Source organism: Buteo buteo, chromosome 2 (genome assembly GCF_964188355.1).
Source record: "Buteo buteo chromosome 2, bButBut1.hap1.1, whole genome shotgun sequence".
Classification (NCBI taxonomy): Eukaryota; Metazoa; Chordata; class Aves; order Accipitriformes; family Accipitridae; genus Buteo; species Buteo buteo.
Genome location: NC_134172.1, coordinates 61841403 through 61858892, shown reverse-complemented (window position 1 = coordinate 61858892; position 17490 = coordinate 61841403). Strand labels below are relative to the sequence as shown.

Here is a 17490-nt window from a genome sequence, read left to right as displayed (position 1 = left end):
TACACCAGGCAGACCCTGGTCTCCCAGTAGCCCGGTGGCTATCTTCTCATGTTGTGTCACTGAAAACGGGTTAGTCCTTACCACCTAGCAGGAAACAAACACAGCAAACGTCCTTTCATTAGCGAGGAACAGGAAAGGCTACTAAACCAGGAGTTCAGTGAACCGTATCAGTGTAGCCCTGCCCACTCACTTGTGGGGGGCCTGACAGTGCTTACAAAGGGTCGTAAAAAAAGCACCATCAGGATCGAGTCTCTTTTTCCTACAGGCTATCAGTTAAAGCCCCAGCTAGCCCAAAGAATGAGTGATGCATCAGTCCCCAGGCCGGGCTGTTTTGGTCTCTGCTGGCAAGTAACGGCACAAGCTGTTCCTCTCGACCTCAACCCCAAGTCCACCTCATCTTCCACCAAAATGTAGTCCACCCAAGCATGCTTCAGGAGACAGCACCGGTAGGAGAAAGCCATATGTATATGCAAGAGCGAGAAAAACGGAAGTAATACATAAAGGCAGGAGAGTGCCAGGGCTGCAGAAGGACACAGATTGCCCATCTTTATATAAACGAAGATCACCCTGCAGCATGCTCCTGCACCCTGCCATTCTTCTAACCGTTGCCCATACCGGTCCTACTCTTAGAGCAAATCAGCTGCGTTTCTGTAAAATGACATTACCTTCCCCTATTGACATTATCCCTAAAATGACATTAGTATCCCTAATAAGCTATCTAACCAGGAAGGCCAAGGCGTGGCTGGAACTGAACCTGGCAAGGGATGCAAAGAATAACAAGAAGGGCTTCTACAGGTATGTCAGCCCGAAAAGGAAGGTCAAAGAAAGCGCACCCCCCCGATGAGCAAGACTGGCAAACTGGTTACAAGGGACAAGGAGAAGGCTGAGGTACTCAACAACTTTTTTGCCTCAGTCTTCACCGGCAGCCTCTCTTCCCACATCTCTCCAGTGGGTGGACCGCAAGACGGAGACTAGGGCAGCAAAGGCCCTCCTCCAGCAAAGATCAGGTTCATGACCACCTGAGGAACCTGAACATACATGCGTCCATGGGACCTGACGAGATGCATCCCAGAGTCCTGAGGGAACTGGCCGATGGAGTTGCCAAGCCGCTCTCCATGATATTTGGAAAGTCACGGCAGTCGGGTGAAGTCCCTGCTGACTGGAAAAAGGGAAGCATGACACCCATTTTTAAAAAAGGTAGAAAGGAGGACCCTGAGAACTACCGACTGGTCAGCCTCACCTCTGTGCCTGGGAAGGTCATGGAACAGATCCTCCTAGAAGCCATGCTAAGGCACGTGTTGGACAGGGAGGTGATTCGAGGCAGCCAGCAGGGCTTCACCAAGGGCAAGTCCTGCCTGGCCAACCCAGCGGCCTTCTAGGATGGGACGAGTGGACGAGGGAAGAGCTACAAACGTCGTCTATCTGGACTTCTGTAAGGCTGATGAGATTAAGTGAGATCATCACCCCATCCGACGACTTCAACAGGCAGAAGTCGCTCCAACACGTCACCACGTCCTCCGCAACTACATTATCTGCACAGAGCAACTAATAATCCCCCAACGCATTACCTCCAACACTGATACGTTAAAATCGTTTAAGACAAAGATTCTCAACCTTTTCCATCTGGTGACCTCCTTTACCGCAGAAGAGTGACCTGGCACGGCTCTCCTTTCAGCTTTCAGGAACTCTTCTCAGCTCCCAGCCTAGATCAACAGCTCCTCCCAAAGGAGATTGATGGGCACAGCAAGTAACAGAAATTAGTTAGCCCTCTAGTTAAAACGGCTTGGGGGCGGGCCGGGGGGGAAGGAGACGGCAACACTGACTCTCAACAGCGTGCACTGCAAAAACGAGCAGAGCAGGAGAGAAGAGAGAAATACTCCGATCCTTACAATGAAAAGACACACAGATTCGGACAGAGCAGCACTTAAAACTCGTACCAAAAAGGGGAAGAGCAACAGCTTTGCCAGTGTGCTTTCTAGGCCATATAAAATGACTCCCTAGCTAGCCAAAGGGCTAAGATATGGACAAGCAATCATTTAAAGCGCAACAGAGAAACAAAAAGGCAGGAATTAACCACTAAAAGGAAGAACACAGTGGCATGCCCATATATGTTAAGCCAGCTCTAAAGTAGCATGCCAGGTAACAATGCTGGTTATAGTTAGACTCTTTCCCACTTCTTAAGGGAACAGAGAGGCCATTTTAGGAGCAACCAAAGCTATCCAGAAGTGCACTCGAGGTTTACATTCACAACATGTTGACATTCAAAGCTGGGTAACAAGTTTTTGTTCTTAATCGGTCCTGTGCTTCTTTTGTCACACCTGATGCACAGAGAAGGCAGCGTACCACGAGGCTGTTTTGTTCCTTCTGCTGCAAGATCCCAACAAAGGCGAACACCTGGAAGGATGGGGGGGGCGGCAGGAAAAAAACGTATGTTTGGACGACATACCTCAAAGGAGGTTAAGTAACCTCCTTTTTTGTTTGTTTCGGAAGACCGTTCACATATATTCACCACTCTGCATGACTAACCAACAACTGTCATAGACTTACACCTCCTCAGAGATGGGCCTCTGAATCCTTCACACAGCAGTTTCGATCCACTTTGCCACACGCTACAGCCCTGGCGGGGCTTCTACAACAGCATGTTTCGTGGTATGGAGAAGCTATGGAAGGTACGGAGAGCCTCCAGGTGGCTGCTTGGCAAACGTTAGGCATTGCCAGCAACTGGTACGACTTGAGCTCTGACGGATTACAGCCCAGTGACTACTTTGGGACAGAAGTTAAGAACGAGCTCACACAAAACACCCTCTATGGAAGGAATACTGTACAGGCCATCCGCCACAGGATTTGGATCTCCTCCACACTGAAACGGTGTCCTCGACTGATGGAGACTGAGTTTTCTTTCTTCGCTTCTGTGTTTTTTTCTGGACCAAAGAAAAAGCCGAAGCCTGGAATCATGAATCCCTCAAGATGGAAACACCTCTGCGGAAGGACGCAACTTGACAGATGGGACAGACCAAGTCACTACAGAGACAATAATAGCGAGGGATAGTCCAGAACCTATGGGCTACCACAGATCCCTTCTTACAGAAGAATTCTTTGCAGGTAGGAGGAACGAGAAACACCAAATGACAACCGTTGTTTGTGTGAGCGATAAATGCCTGGTCTTTGCTCCCGTAAGGATGCAAAGCCTGCAGCAGAAGTGAGAAGGCAAAGCCATAACCAGGTTTCATTCCAAGACGGCTCACGGAACGGTGAAATAATTTACACAGCTCCCCTCTGGACACCAAATAACCCCAGAAAAGATTCTGTTTGATGAGATACAGCCTTGGTGCTGCTGCAAAGGTAGCGCAATTTGCGCTGCCCTTAAACAGGCACGTGCACAAACTATAGACAACCTAACTCTGCACGGTCTGAACAATCGTGAGTGCAGCTTCCAAAGGCAGACCAAAACCACAACGGTCCTCATCATTCTCTGAACACGGGCCCAGGAGGATTTCATTGCACAGACCTTCACAGACGCTTTGGAAAAAAACACGCGTGCAACACAACTGTATTCATTCAAGCGCTAAGAAGATACAAAAAGGTGTAAAGGTTACCGCACGTCCTCCGGCTCTGCCCCGTAACAGCTCTCGCAGTGATCCGCATCCAAAGAACTGGGATCAAACACTTTTTCTTCTTCTTTCCCCAGCTCTAAGACAAAAGAGGATGCAAAGCGACGAGGCGTGACTAGAAACGCTGTCTCGTACTCTTGTTCCGTTCTGTGCGCAACAACTGTTCCACACACGAACGCAATGATTCTGTGTCGGAAGCTGCGCGTCCTGCACCCAAAGCCCACCTGAAACGGTACGCGCAGAGCCTGTTGAGGTGCGAAGTAAGACCAAGAAGCAGAGTGGCATTTGGCATCTCAAACGCACCCTCCAGAGCAAGAACCGGCTATCTGTAAGCCTCGCTGGAGCGCTGATCAGATGTTACTTGCCTAAAGGCTTTGTTAAAACATTGTCTACTTCAGACAATGTCGCGCATAACAGGACCTGTTACACAAACAAAATTTTAAATAGCAGTCAACGGCAGTCAACAGTGCACAATGCAGAATCCTGTCCCAAGACGGGTAGGGAACACGGTTATACCTTGTCGTGAAACGAGATCAGAGCGAGAGTCTCCCGAATGGAAAATTGGCACCCAGTCCTCCAGGACGACAATGCTGACAAGGCACACACGTTAACCCCTGCTCACTAGAAGTCTCCAAGGAATTTCGACCTGCTTCGTGACTTAACGATTCTGACAATGTCTGTGCCATGTGCGTGCTGAACGCGCAGCCGCAGTACGGCTGGGGCACAAACTCGTGGCAATTCATGGTCTTACGTGCAGAAGGCTGAAGAGGGACAAAAACATTGGCTCTTATTATAAGAGGCCCCCTTAAAAGCAGGCCGTTTCAACGCACAAACCCTGAAGGACAGGACCAAGTCTCTTGCCTAACAAAAGCCCTCTAAGGCTCACTATCCAGGCACGGCTGCACTACCCTCTATAAGCCTTGAAAAGGTGGCTCCTTGGATCACTAACGCTGGGGAAGGGGACAAGGTACATAGTCAGACACTGCTGAGGGGATAAAACGTTATCAGGGCCCTGTCTGTGGAGACCGGGGGGTCTAACAGGCGGACGGAAGCGAGTATTAAACATGTCTGTATTTCGTACGAGCCACAGAAAAAAAGAGATTTTAACTGGAAACCATGAAATGGGCATCAAAATCAGTCATTACCCTTATTTCTTTAATCACATACTCTACGGCAGTGACACTCAAGCAAATAAGAGCTTTTAGGAAAATATCCCCATTAGTAAACAACAGTGCGAGACTTTCTTTCTAAAGCTCCCAACATTCAAAGCAGCTGAAAGCGCACTTAAGAATTCATTGTTCAAAAAGCGGTACGGCTTTTAATCTCGTCATTACACTCAAAGACAGCGTCGGGAAGAATACAGCTAAATAATCGCGACGCTTTGTCAAAGCCATGATTCCCACCACTTCAACGAGAACACCTGTACGATACCCGGACTCTTTCAAGACACAGCAACCAGTAACAGCTTTTTAAATGGAATCACTAGCTGCCTGTTGAGCTGTCGCAGAGACAGCATCCAGAGGGAATGCACACAGTCTGGATACTACAAAGAAACTGCAGTGCATAGAACTCTACACGCAGGGTTTCTTGCCGTTAACACGGTCCTCAACTTGCACGCAGATACGATGCGTGAAATTGGAAAACTCTGTCCACGGTAAAAGGAAGGAAACGATAAGAGCCGCCAATAAAGAATTCAATCGTTTCTTGTCATTCAATGCAAAGGACTAAGACGACATCCCAAGCACAGAATGCAACCTACCACAGAAATCATTCAGCTATTAACTATTTTAATGTAACTACGATCAGGAAAAGCCTCCAGATGCTACTCCGTAAAATTTGGGTATGCTTTACTAAATTTAAGGTCAATACTGCTACAGCTGCCATTTACGTAACTGACTGAAGGTCAGCGTTACTAACGGAAACTGATAATCGTAGAGTTGAATGAAGACGGGTGGATGCTTCTGACCTAACCTGCAACACGGGTGATGGAAACCAAACTAGCCGCGTGCTTTCTCCAGACAGCAGAAGAAATTGCTTGTTGCCTGCAATGCATCTGATCTCTTTTGAAATGCCTCTTCCAGGCAAGACCGTTTGCTCCTTACGAGTTTCTCCTCCTCTCCATCGATCACACAAGGAGCCAGAGCAACCGCTTCCAATGGAGTAATGCCAACAGAGACTGGCAATACAAGTAAGGCAGGAGGCCTACATGCGTTAACAGAGAATTAGATACAGAACAGCTGGTTTTGTCCCCGGGCGTTACATTTGTCACGCCACAACCTCTGAATACAGAAAGGCTGCTAAGTGAACACGGCAGTAACAGCACTATCACCACATTCCCATGGCAGCAGGAGAAACTCCCGTACCTACCAATCGTTCAGCTCTTGGCTTAGTTTAGCCTTGCAACTTCAAGAACAGAAAAGTTCAATCCGAGCGATACAAATCAACAAATTCAGCTCGTGCCGACACGTAGAACTACACCATCTCCCAGAAAAAGTAATAAGGAGCTCGTGCTTTGGAAAGGAAAAGTTGGGACAGTATTACTCTTAGATTGCAACACTTTGCCAGAATCGTTTCTGGTTTGTATCGAAGCCCAACGATGAGTCATAACACAAAACGAATGGAAAGGAGAGGTTTATGTAGCCAAGGACCACTTACTACAACCTGTAACCGATAAACCAACTAAAATACATTTATCTAGGTAGGCATTAACACACACAAAGTGAATGCAGTAAGGTGCAAACTTGGGCTTAAGGGTCGAGTCACTGGAGCCTTCCCTCGACTGGAGAGAGGCTCTTTCCTCTAACCAGGTCGTCCCGTTTGCCAGCCCACTGTGATTTAAAGGCACAACCAAAGCCAAGTTTTGCCAGAACAGCTGCTTGATTCCTAGTCGTAAAAGACCATTCACACAGCAGCTTTATTCCTGAAATGCATCCGTGAGTCCTCGTCGCCATTTCAGAGGGACTAGGCAGAGATCTGCCTCGCAAAAGCTGCCAGTATAACAGGAGTTCGCCTGATCGGCCAGTTTAATAGATCTGCGTGCTATAAACTCTTCAAAAGTTTGGGGTCTTTAAATGCTCTTCAGCTGTCACTTGTTCCCGTGAATCTCAAAGCAGGCATACGGTGATGGAAAGACGACAAGAGCGTCCACCCAAGAAAAGCAGAATAGCACCTTACCGTGTCTCTCGGCCTCCGGACTCACATGATTGCCAGCTTTATCCAAACGTTGTTTAAACGGATTGTGCTCTACATCCAGCCGCTGCTCTCCTGCTACGTCCCTGGCATCGATGCTCAAATCTGAAATCAGTGAGCAAGGAAAGCGGTCTATAAACACACGTTTGTTACAGCCTGCGGCAGGCTGAGGAAGCATTCAGCCAGTGAAAATACAGACTCTTTCAGCGAGGGCGGTAAGAACGCGCCAAAGCGGAAGAGGGCGTATGGCTGGGGACAAGTGACGTACAGGGAATAAAACGCACGTTGCGGCACCCTGAACGACCCTTCCAAATACGGGGTTGGGTTTGGTGCACCAGAAGGACGGTTTCCAGCTGCCCAGAAAGCGTTACCCTGAGAGGTAATACACTTAAGGCAAAAGAAACCAAAACCAAACCCCTCAAAGCCCATAACCATTCCCAGGAGTACAGGAGTTAAGCTTCAAATTGGTTGAAAGCTGCCTCCTACCTCTACCCCCTCACCCTTCCCCCTTCCCCATCAGCACATTTCCTCGTGACCCCTTTTCACAAAGAAGACGGAGAAGGTCTGGCGTCTCGGCCTGGTATCGAAGCACCGTGATGCACTTGCCGGCTACACGCTCTCTTAGAAGACTGACAGCTTCTCTGCACAAAACAGCAGGGGCTTCCAAACTCTCTGGCCTTCCCGCGCCCTTTTAAATGTGAGGAAGGCAAAGACCAACAATATCTCGGGGGGTCACGAGGAAGTCAGACTCACTACAATTAGAGCCCAACGCACTACCCAAAGGAATTACCGCAACAGAACAAGAGGCAGGGAAGATTAGCGCACAGTCGGATAACGTGCACAGCAGCGGTACGCAGGAAGACTTGCAAAATTTTTCGTCACTTCACCCTGCAGCTTTGTTTTGAATTTAGTTAAAAGGTAACCCGACTATCAAGGCTCACTCCGGTTTTAAAAACTCGGGGCAAAGGTTATCACGTGGCGTTGGCGTTACAGTCAGAACTGAAGTACAAAAACCACGGAAAAGTTGCGCCTCGCCAAGTAACTTCCCAAGGAGACTCTAAAGCGTTTCAACAACAGTACAGTCCAATCTCGAGTCCCAAGCGAACACCGAACGCTGTGCCAGCGTTTTCAGTACGACCGAGCTCTCTGACAAAGCACCACACCGAACAGAAACGTAAGCGGGTTTATACCTTAGCCTCACGTATCATCTCAAAAGGTAATACAGCCTGCCTGGAAGCGCCGGTTTAAGCGCCCAGCGGGCCTGGCTGGAACCGCTGCGTAACCACCAGGGATCACCAATTCCTCCCTGCCCGTGGCCCAGGCAGCAGCGCAGCACTCGGAAGCACCGGGCACACCGAGCCTGTCGGGCCCTCGGCAAGTATGCAAATTATCCCCAACGTTCAGAAGGCTGACTCACAAGCACAAGGCACGTGCGGAAGAAGAACATCGAGACTGATCTTCGGTTTAGCTCCCCTTGATTTGCCAAGGCGCAGTTCCGGATGAACCTAGGAACAAGGGAAAAACGGAGAGTCCTTTCACTTGGAAGCCCATCAAAAGGCCTCTTTCTTTCCCTCGACTGCTCTGGCTCACCAGCTGATTTTTAAGAGGTGGGATTCAAGAGACACCTGAGCTGCTGCCTCCCACCGCAGCCAAGCGCTTGCCATTTCTAACGCTTTCTTTTAAGAAAGGTAGTAACTTGGGAATCTTAGAACCTGGGGTGGGGACGGGGGCTCCCGCGCTTCCTTGCTTTCCTTTGCATGGCCTGCTCGTAGGCGGCAGAGGCAGCGAGAAGAGCCTTTGAGACGCTCTCCTGCCACCGCGGTACAGGAAGCCACAAGCCACCCTTGGCGCCAAGCGGCTTTCGGGGGAGGGCAGCCCGCTCCCGGCCTCAAGGCCACCAGCTCGGAGAAAGAAAAAAACCCCACGCAGATCTGCGGCGGGTGAAGCTGCCGCGTGGGCAGCCCGCAGGAGGCGGCGGAGGAGGCGGCGGAGGAGGAGGCGGCGGAGGAGGCGGCGGCTCGGCGGGGGTGCGGGGGCACGGCAGGCCGCCCCGGGCCGCAGGGCCGCCCCGGCCAGAAGCAGCACCGCGGGGCCGGGCCGGGCCGGGCCTCCGCCGCCGCCGCCGCCACTCACTCACCTCCTTGGTGAGGTAGTACTGCAGCTCCGAGAAGAAAAGCAGCACCATGATGAGCCCGCTGACAACCGTCACTGCCGGGGAGACGAGAACCGCCGTCAGACCCGCCGGTCCCGCCTCAGCCCGCCTCGCCTCGCCTCAGGCCCGCCTCAGGCCCGCCTCAGGCCCGCCTCAGGCCCGCCTCAGGCCCGCCTCAGGCCCGCCTCAGCCCCGCCTCAGCCCCGCCTCAGCCCGCCTCGCCTCGCCTCAGTCCCCGCCTCAGCCCGCCTCGCCTCGCCTCAGTCCCGCCTCAGTCCCGCCTCAGCCGGCCTCAGTCCCGCCTCAGTCCCGCCTCAGTCGGCCTCAGGCCCGCCTCAGCCCCGCCTCAGGCCCGCCTCAGGCCCGCCTCAGCCCCATCCCATCCCATCCCATCCCATCCCATCCCATCCCATCCCATCCCCTGCCTCCAGCTTGGCAAGGGCTGGCGTTTGTGACCCCCGCCCTCCCTTCGGAGAACAACCGAGCTGTCCCTCAAGCTGGCTGTCGCAGCAACAAAGCTGAAAGCAAATCACCTCGGGAGAGGACCGGCGCTCCTTGTGCCAAAGCACGGAAGGAAAAAGGAAGGAAAAGACGGAAAAAGGGAGGAAAGGGAGGAAAAAACCGCCGCGCTCTCGCCCCACCTCCCATCCCTGGCCTGCGCCCTTCACCCCTTCCTCTTGCTCCCACCTCCGGGTTTCCCTCTCTCGGCCCAGGGAAGAGCCCTTCCGAACTCAAGAGGTTACATCATACAGCAGCTCGGAACAGCTTACTTATACTCTCTTTTTCACTTGCACAAGCTTTGCCTAAGCCCCAGGCTTGCCTAGCCCTTGCTTCTTCCCACTAAAAAAGTGCAGTCCTGCAAAATCTCTTTGATAAAAAAAAATTTTAAACATCGCTGGCACTAGGCAATGCTTGCGAACGTAAACAGAACCAATACACCCCCGTTGGAAAAGGGCAGTCCTGCAAAATCTCTTTTATTAAAAAAAATAATTTTTAAAATCCGTGTCGCTAGGAAATGCTTCCCAACGCAAACAGAACAGATGTACCCCCATTTCCCACAGCAAAACATAAGACGTTTCCGGGAAGGGCACCAGGCCGGAACGCCGGGATGCTGCAGCTGCTCCTCTACAGGAAAAGAAGGTTCAGAGAGGCTGACCCAGCTTCCGAGCCTCTGCTTCCAGAACAGCAGCTTTGGGCTCCCTGACCACAGCTGCTAAGGAGCGAGACAGCTCTTGGTGAAGGTCTGACAGCTCCTGGCTGGTCTTGGCACAGCACTCGATATAGTCCTGCTTGTATTTTCGTTCTTCTGCCAGCTGCGTCTGCAGAAGGGACACCTGAAAGAGGCAAAAGGCCGAGCTCAGACAAGCCCACGCTCTTAGGACCATCCGCAGCTCCACAGATGCGGCCGTCAGGAAAGACGCACCCTCCAACTCCAGCCCTGACAAACACGTTGTCCTTGGGGAATGGGAAGTAACAGGTTGCCAGAGCCACCCTGAACTGAGCTCAGATTACCGACAATTCCGAGTTTCTTTCTGGCATACCATTCACAAGGCACAACACCGAGACATGACATGCATATTAAAGAGAGAGGTTTCTACAGGATTTCGTAACCCAACCCTTTTTTTTCAAAGGAGAGATTTGGGCTACTGCCACCTTAGTTCCACATGCTTTCTCCTCAGCAGGAGGACTGCTGCTTACACAAGGTAGTGAAGAACTGTTCTGTTACGATCTACTTTAGGGACCTGACAGCTAGCACATGAAACGGGAGAAAACTCTCACTCTTCCTAACTTCAGAGCATTTCACGAATGAGCAGAGCATAATCTGATGAACATAGCCCAGGGGGCAAAGGAGCCTTAAAGGACTGCTGAGGCCTTCAAAATCCTCAAACTCTTATTATTTCCTGGCAACTGCAGGCAGGTCCACAGTGCAGGCAGACACAACCGTCACGGGGGAAGGGGGTTCAATCCGTTATCTGTAGCAACAGAACTTCAGGCGCTGAGGCTTCCTGGTGAAAACACCCTTTTAAGGTATAACTTGATGGTTTCAGCGGTATGCTCGGCTCACTTGCCAGAGCTGAGCACCGTGTACTTTACTCGCATACATCTTACAGGCAGTTTGCCCTGAACACCTGCAGAGATTCACCTCCTCAGGGAGTCCAGGGCGTACCAGACCCTTAAAAGCACGTGGAAGAGGAGCCTGGTGACTGCTGCTACTGCCAGTACCGCTGTCAAGGGATGCGATAGGGTTCAGGAGCTGGGATGTACATTCTTACACTGATAAAACAAGCGTCCAGGCTGTGCTTAGGTCTCCGACTCGGTCCGATACTGGGATCATGATTAGCACAGCATAGCAATAGGAGACTAACGGTTGCCCGAAGGCTGTAAGCTCTGGCGCTGCCTCAGATCCCTGGAGCTCTGATAGAGTGCAAGCTCTACCGTTAACGGAGTCAAGGGAAAATGGAAGCTGTCAACAAGATGAGTAAGACTCAAGGGGAACATCCTTAGAATCTTCTCTATATTGAGGCGACTGCCAGTTCTCTGCACTTCCTCCAATCCCTCTCCCACCACGCCTGACCTCTAGGCAAGCCAGAGACTTAGACCTAGGTGCATGATGTTTGGCCATGGCCAACAGATGTGTCTGACTGACTGGGTATTTCCACTGCCTGGCGTACTCACTTCCCGACAGCCAAACAAAACTCGGGCTGTAGCATCGTGCAAAGCTGTGCCCCTCAGTACAGCCACGGCAGCTTTTGACGAGAGCTTTCCTACTCCTCACCTGGTTCTGCAACTCAGCTAATCGACGACTGCAGCGAGCGTGAGACTCCTCCTGTGAAGAAAATGCAAGGATTTCCTTTTGGTCTCCAGTTTGGCCAGGGCCATGGTCTACGTTCCACTTCTCTTGGGTCTATACTGGGGGGATGCTGCCACTGGGATTTGCCACTGTTCCTCTGTATGGCCAGACCCTCCTCCCACCAAGGAAGATTCTGTTCTCACCTGTCTAGAAGCAGCCATCTTGTGCTGGTCAGCAAGCGAAAATCCGCAGGCATCTGGCAGCATCCGACCACTGTGGTATCTCTTCAGTCTCCTCCGCTCACGTTCCACCTGCACGTTGGTAATAGGAGAAAGGGTCATAGAAACCTGCCACCAAACAAGGAGCAAAAGGAGCTCTGGACATCATGGCAAGGAGATTTCTGCTCTGCTCAGAGGCTGCTAATTGCCCCAGAGAATGCTGCGGGCAAAAAGCACTCCAAGTAGGCTATGGAACAGAAAGAGCAAGAGGAAACAGCTCCTGACACAAGAGCGTCAAACGTGCGTGTATGGGGACACTGGGGCAAGAAGGGTGGGACCGGAGCACATGCGCATTTGTGAAGGCAACGGCGGGCCAGAAGAGAGAGAAAATACAAAAGCGTGCGTCCACAGGGGGAAGTGGGAGAGGGAAGGAAACAAGCAGAGGACTCCAAAGTGCTGTCTGTGGAAATGGGGTGTGATCCAGAGGACCGTGAGGCTTTGCAGACACAGCGAAAGCCTGTTTTACCTGCTCGAGAGTCCTCCTGAGCTCAGCATTGAGTTGCTTCAGCTCCGCCTTCTCCAGTTCCAGTCTTGCAACTGCTCGCTGCAGACATTCCAGCTGCTGTGACAGAAGCCTCTTCTCCGAGAGCCATGATAGCTGCTCCCCTTCTGCAATAGCCTGCTGGGTATACAGAGAGGAGTTTATGTGAGCTGGTGCCCCATAAAGGTTAGGACGGACAGAATCGACAAGTCAGGGAGAGTGACTGGGCTCAGGAACGGACAGTGCCAAGTCCCTTCTGCTCCTCCTGCTTGACGGGCCAGAACAACACACTCTCTTCCTAGGGGCCCTCCTCCCGATTGCCGTGGGGAAATCCACACAGATTTGCCTTCCGGCCTTTTGGACCGCAGCACAAGTACATCCTGAATGCGCAATGAAGCCCTTCGCCTGATCGGGCAACGGTACGAATGCTGTTATTTTTAAGACACTGGAAAAGCTGTACCTCCGAAATCGACATCTCTGAAAGCATCCTCTAAGCATCGTCAGCATAGCTGCTGTGCAACCATCGTTACAAAATTCTGCTAAGGTCAGTCCCTTAGTTTGGTCAACTGTGCCCCTTCCTTTCCATGCCAAACCCCAACCACGACACGTCGGCTAAGCTTGCCTACACAGGACAGAACCAGTTACCCATCCCCAACGTTTGGGCTTGGGGTAATTCTAACAGCAAGCTCCGTAGTTCTTTCAGTAGTTCGGGGGCTGACAGAAAACATTTCAGCAGGTGAATGCCTTGAGCTACGCAGACAGGCAAGCCTGCTGGCTACAACCGCAGTTTCTGTGGCCAAGCAGGTCATGTATTTATGGGACTATATATTCCCGTATCTTTATGGGCATCATCATTAGAATCCTTTCTAGACATTTTAGTTGACTGACGATCAGTCACACTGCCTACCTGATGATGAAACCGGTCCGTGTCCCTCTCCGAAACCATGCTCTGCAGGATGGCTATGTCTTTCCTCAGAGTCCCATTGGCCATTTCACTCTTGGTAAGGGCAAGAGTCAGTGCTTGTGCCTTCTCTTTCCATTTGACTTCTCTGCTCTCGGTCTGCTTCAAAATAGCAATCGTGCGCTCCAACTCTTCCCCCTTGGCTTTCCACTCATCCTCCAGTTGTTGCGTTAGCTCCTTCTGTCTTTGCAAGGAACGGTCTCTCTCCTGGAGAACTCGCCTCTTCTCTGCTTCCTCTTCCTCCCATTTCTGGAGTTTCTGGATTTGTTTCTGCAGGGTCTCCCCGCCAGCCTTCCATCGCAAAGCTGATGTTAATTGTTTCAAGAGCTCACTCTGCCTCCTAAGCTCTTGTTCTCTCTCTCTCAGAGTCTTCTCTAAGTACCCGACTCTGTCTCTGTGGTTCTTGATCTCTTCATCCTTCTTTGTCAGAGTCGGCTGAACAGGCTGGAGATCTTCCCGAAGAGCTCTTACTTCCTCTTCTAACTCTTTGAGTTCACCTTCAGCCTTGGTCTCTTGCTCCTTCTCATGCAAGGCTTCTTCCAGGAGCTTCTCTGGCTCTCTGCCATGCCTAACCTCTTCATTCTTCTTGGTTAGCTGCAGCTGGAGATTCTGCAAGGTCTTCAGTTCTTCTTCTTGGCGCTGGACTTTTTGCATGAGAGTTTCATTGTCTTCATCTCTCTTCCTCACCGCTTGCTCAAGCAGATCCACTTGCTGCTGGCATGATGTTAGTGCTGCTTTCGTGCTTTCTTCACGAAGCCGGAACATGTTCATTTGCTCTGTCTGCCTGAGGAACTCCAAATGGTTCTCCTTCAAGATTTGGCTCATTTTGTCTAGATCCTGCTCTAGACTCTTGGCCTGCTTGCCTTCTAACTCCTTCTGCTCTCGAAGCTCCTGGACGTGCTCTTGCAAAGACACTATCTCTCGATCTCTCGCTTCCAGAGAAGATGCAGCGTATTCTAGTTTTTGCTGTATGGCTTTGGTCTGCATCGCTGCCTCCTCCTTTTGCTGTTGAAGCTTAGAGAGAGCTTCCTCCAGAACCTCTATCTTTTCCTCTCTTTCTTTCAGAGTCAGCTTTGTTGCTTGGAGATTTGTTTGCTCAGCTTCACGCTTTTCCTCCTTTTCCTTCCACGCCTCACATTGCTTTCTAAGGGATAACATTTCTTGTTCTTTTTCCTTCAGTGCCACTTGAAGCTGCTGCAGAATTTCCTTCTGCTGTCCAGAGTCTTGCTCTTGTTTTTGGAAGGTCTCAATCAGTTCCTTCTGAGATTCAATCATTAAATCCTTTTCTTTCAGTATTGCTGTAGTGTATTCTAAGTCTCTGTGCAAGACATTCATCTGTTCTTCTGTTTTTTCCGCATAGCTCCTTGCCTGTTGCTTCATATCAAACAGCTGCTTCTCGTGCTCCCTTTCTGCCTCTGCCTTCTCCTTTTCCCACTGCTCCAGCATCTCCTGTAGCTCTGAATGGTGCCCTTCCCGCTCGCTTGCCTGATGAGGGGAGAAGAAGACTTCAGGATGGAGTCCCAGCCAAGCTTCTCAAAAAAATGGGAAGCTTCATCCCTCCCACAAACCCCCACCTCCACAGCGCACAGTAGTGGCTTTGTGCCCTCCATAAATCATGTCCTATCAAGGAACTTAAAAGGAGGGTCAGCTGGTGGAAGAAGAGGAGATGTTACCTTCCCCTCTCTGGCGGCTGCCTGTTTCCTAGCACCTCTCGCCTACGGGATTTCTCTCTAGTCTCAGAGCCGCTATTTTCAAAGCTCAACTCCATTCTCATCAAGGAAAAGATGCAGATGGACTGCAGGGTGAGAAAGGGGCCAGCACCCCAATGCCCTAGTCACAAGACGGGCCACGAGCTCAAGTACCAGGAACAAGGGGCTGTTCCATCTGTTCTGTATGCTTTAAGCCCAAAGATAACACCTCTGTCAACCGGGAAAGGACAGAAAGAAAGGAACAAAGTTCCCACGACTGCAGTTGGCAGGAAAGTTAGGAGTCTACTTCACGGTAGACAGGAGTCTGGTAAGATCCTACCCCTGTACTGCCACGCCTTGGGTGGGGACCACCCAACCTTCTGCTCAACTCGTCTTAGGCCCACACGGAATCCGTGGCTTGCATTTACTGTCCCGGCATAGTCCCGTGGGTCTTCACGTGCTTTCAAGTGCGAGCCGTTGGCTCTGCTGCCTGGCCTGGCAACGTGTGGCCTATGACAGACGCTTGCTGCCATTTCACACGCTCGGGCTATTATTCTTCTAAAGCTAGCCCACAAAGCTTGCCTCAAGACTTCAGAAGCATATTGTTTCCTACCAGCTCTTGCAGGAGCTTGTTTATTTCCACTTCGTGATCCGTTTCCCGAAGCTTGAGGGTATCGTTATACTGCTCTTCTGTCCGCAAGAGCTGCTGCGCCATGTTTTCCCGTTCCTGCTTCATGAGAGATCTCTCTGCTTCCAGCTCACATTGAAGGCACTTCACTTCCCCTGCAAACGTGACAAATGGCAAGATTCAGGGCCTACACAAACAGCGGTTCTGGCTTCACTAACCTTAAGCCATCTGAATTTCAGTGTAGGAGGGATCTGTCCCCAGCTCCTTCACTCCTTAGAAGCACTGCAGACAGAGAGCTGTTTTTATACCATCCTCCCTAAGCAGGGGGATCACCAGAAACAAAGCACATGAGGCTCTCACCTTGTATCACCTCCTTGGCCTGCCTGACTGTCTGAAGTTGGAGTTCAAGCTGACTCCTGGCGATCTCCAGCTGACATAAGCGCTGCTGAGCCTCAAGCAGGCTGGATTCCAGGGCCTCCCTCCCGGACCTACAAGACGCCAATACGGAGAGAAATGAGTTTCTTGCTCCTGACGCCCACAGGGAGTTAGTCCAGTAGGAACTGCTTCAAGATCCCTACCCTGCAGTACGGAAAATGGGTTGCACGGAAACTGGTATACAGAAGGCATATTTCTGCCATTTAAAAAAGTAATGCAGGCCCCTCCGAGGGAATGTCCAGGCTTTACTTATGACCTAGCGTAACACAGAAAGCCCAGCCGAATTTGATCTCCATAGCCAAATCTGAAATTGCTATTGTCTGATCTATGACGCACGGGTAGCTGTGCTCACAGAGTCTGTGCCAGCAAGCAAAAGCCCAGCCTCTGCTAACAGCCCTTTGCTCATCGTCACTTCCAGGTTGCTCAGCAGGGGCACAGAGTAAGAGTATCTCCCTGGCTGACTCGTGACTTTTTGATGCTGTTCGTAGTGTACGTACAGGGAGGTGATCTTCCAGACTCCCTATATTTCAAAGGGACTAAAGCAATACATCAGATGACAGAGTAAAATCTCATGCTTGTAAGCAGCATTTGTAAGAAATCTGAACCAGATTTTACCTAAACAAGGACTACCTGAAAGGAGAGACAGGTAGCCTCCAGTTTAAACTCTTGGAAGTTCACCAGAAAAACTTGCTACTTTTCTCTAAGCCTTGCTAACTAAGCAGGCAGTAGCCCCAATGACTTGCCGCTCTTTAAAATGGAAGTTGTAGTACTGCGGAGGCAAACTGTTACATCCATAGACTTCAACCGACTGCTGCGTACGACACACAGGACTCTGCAACCAGGAGCTGAAGTTGCCTCCCTGATCTAACACGGCGTCCTGTGGGCCAGGTTCCTACCATACACAGCACTGCCTCACTAGAACAGGCGTGCAACCAGGAGAACATCCTTCAGGGTAAAGGGGCACCCGAGTGGTACAACAATAAGAGCCGCAACAGTAGGATTTCACTGCTTTGATGGACGATGTAGGATGTATCTTCAAGAAGGAGAACAAGCACATATTTCTGACTACGCCAATCTCTGGCAGTCCAAAGTAAGTATGCTCCATTTTAAGGATAAACCAAAGTCAGTCTCTAAAACAGAACAGAGAAGATAAGAGTCCAAACTGTTGTGACGACAACAACAGGCTCTTGAGAACAACATCTGGCAAGAATAGTTGCTGCAGCCCAATAATTGGCAGAACATAATTCAGCTGGATGAAATAAGAGGAGCTGGAGCT

At 50.8% G+C, this 17490-nt stretch overlaps 1 protein-coding gene across 1 annotated transcript in view; it reads right to left on the bottom strand.

Annotated features, from left to right (window-relative positions):
- Positions 1–15734: 15734 nt before the first annotated feature.
- LOC142037610 (uncharacterized) overlaps positions 15735–17490 on the bottom strand; it is a 40326-nt gene continuing 38570 nt past the window's right edge. The window contains exons 33-34 of the mRNA XM_075042073.1: positions 16140–16267; positions 15735–15934 (exon numbers count right to left, since the gene is read on the bottom strand). Coding sequence (XP_074898174.1) covers positions 15735–15934; positions 16140–16267 — 328 coding nt within the window. The remainder of the gene's footprint in view (positions 15935–16139; positions 16268–17490) is intronic.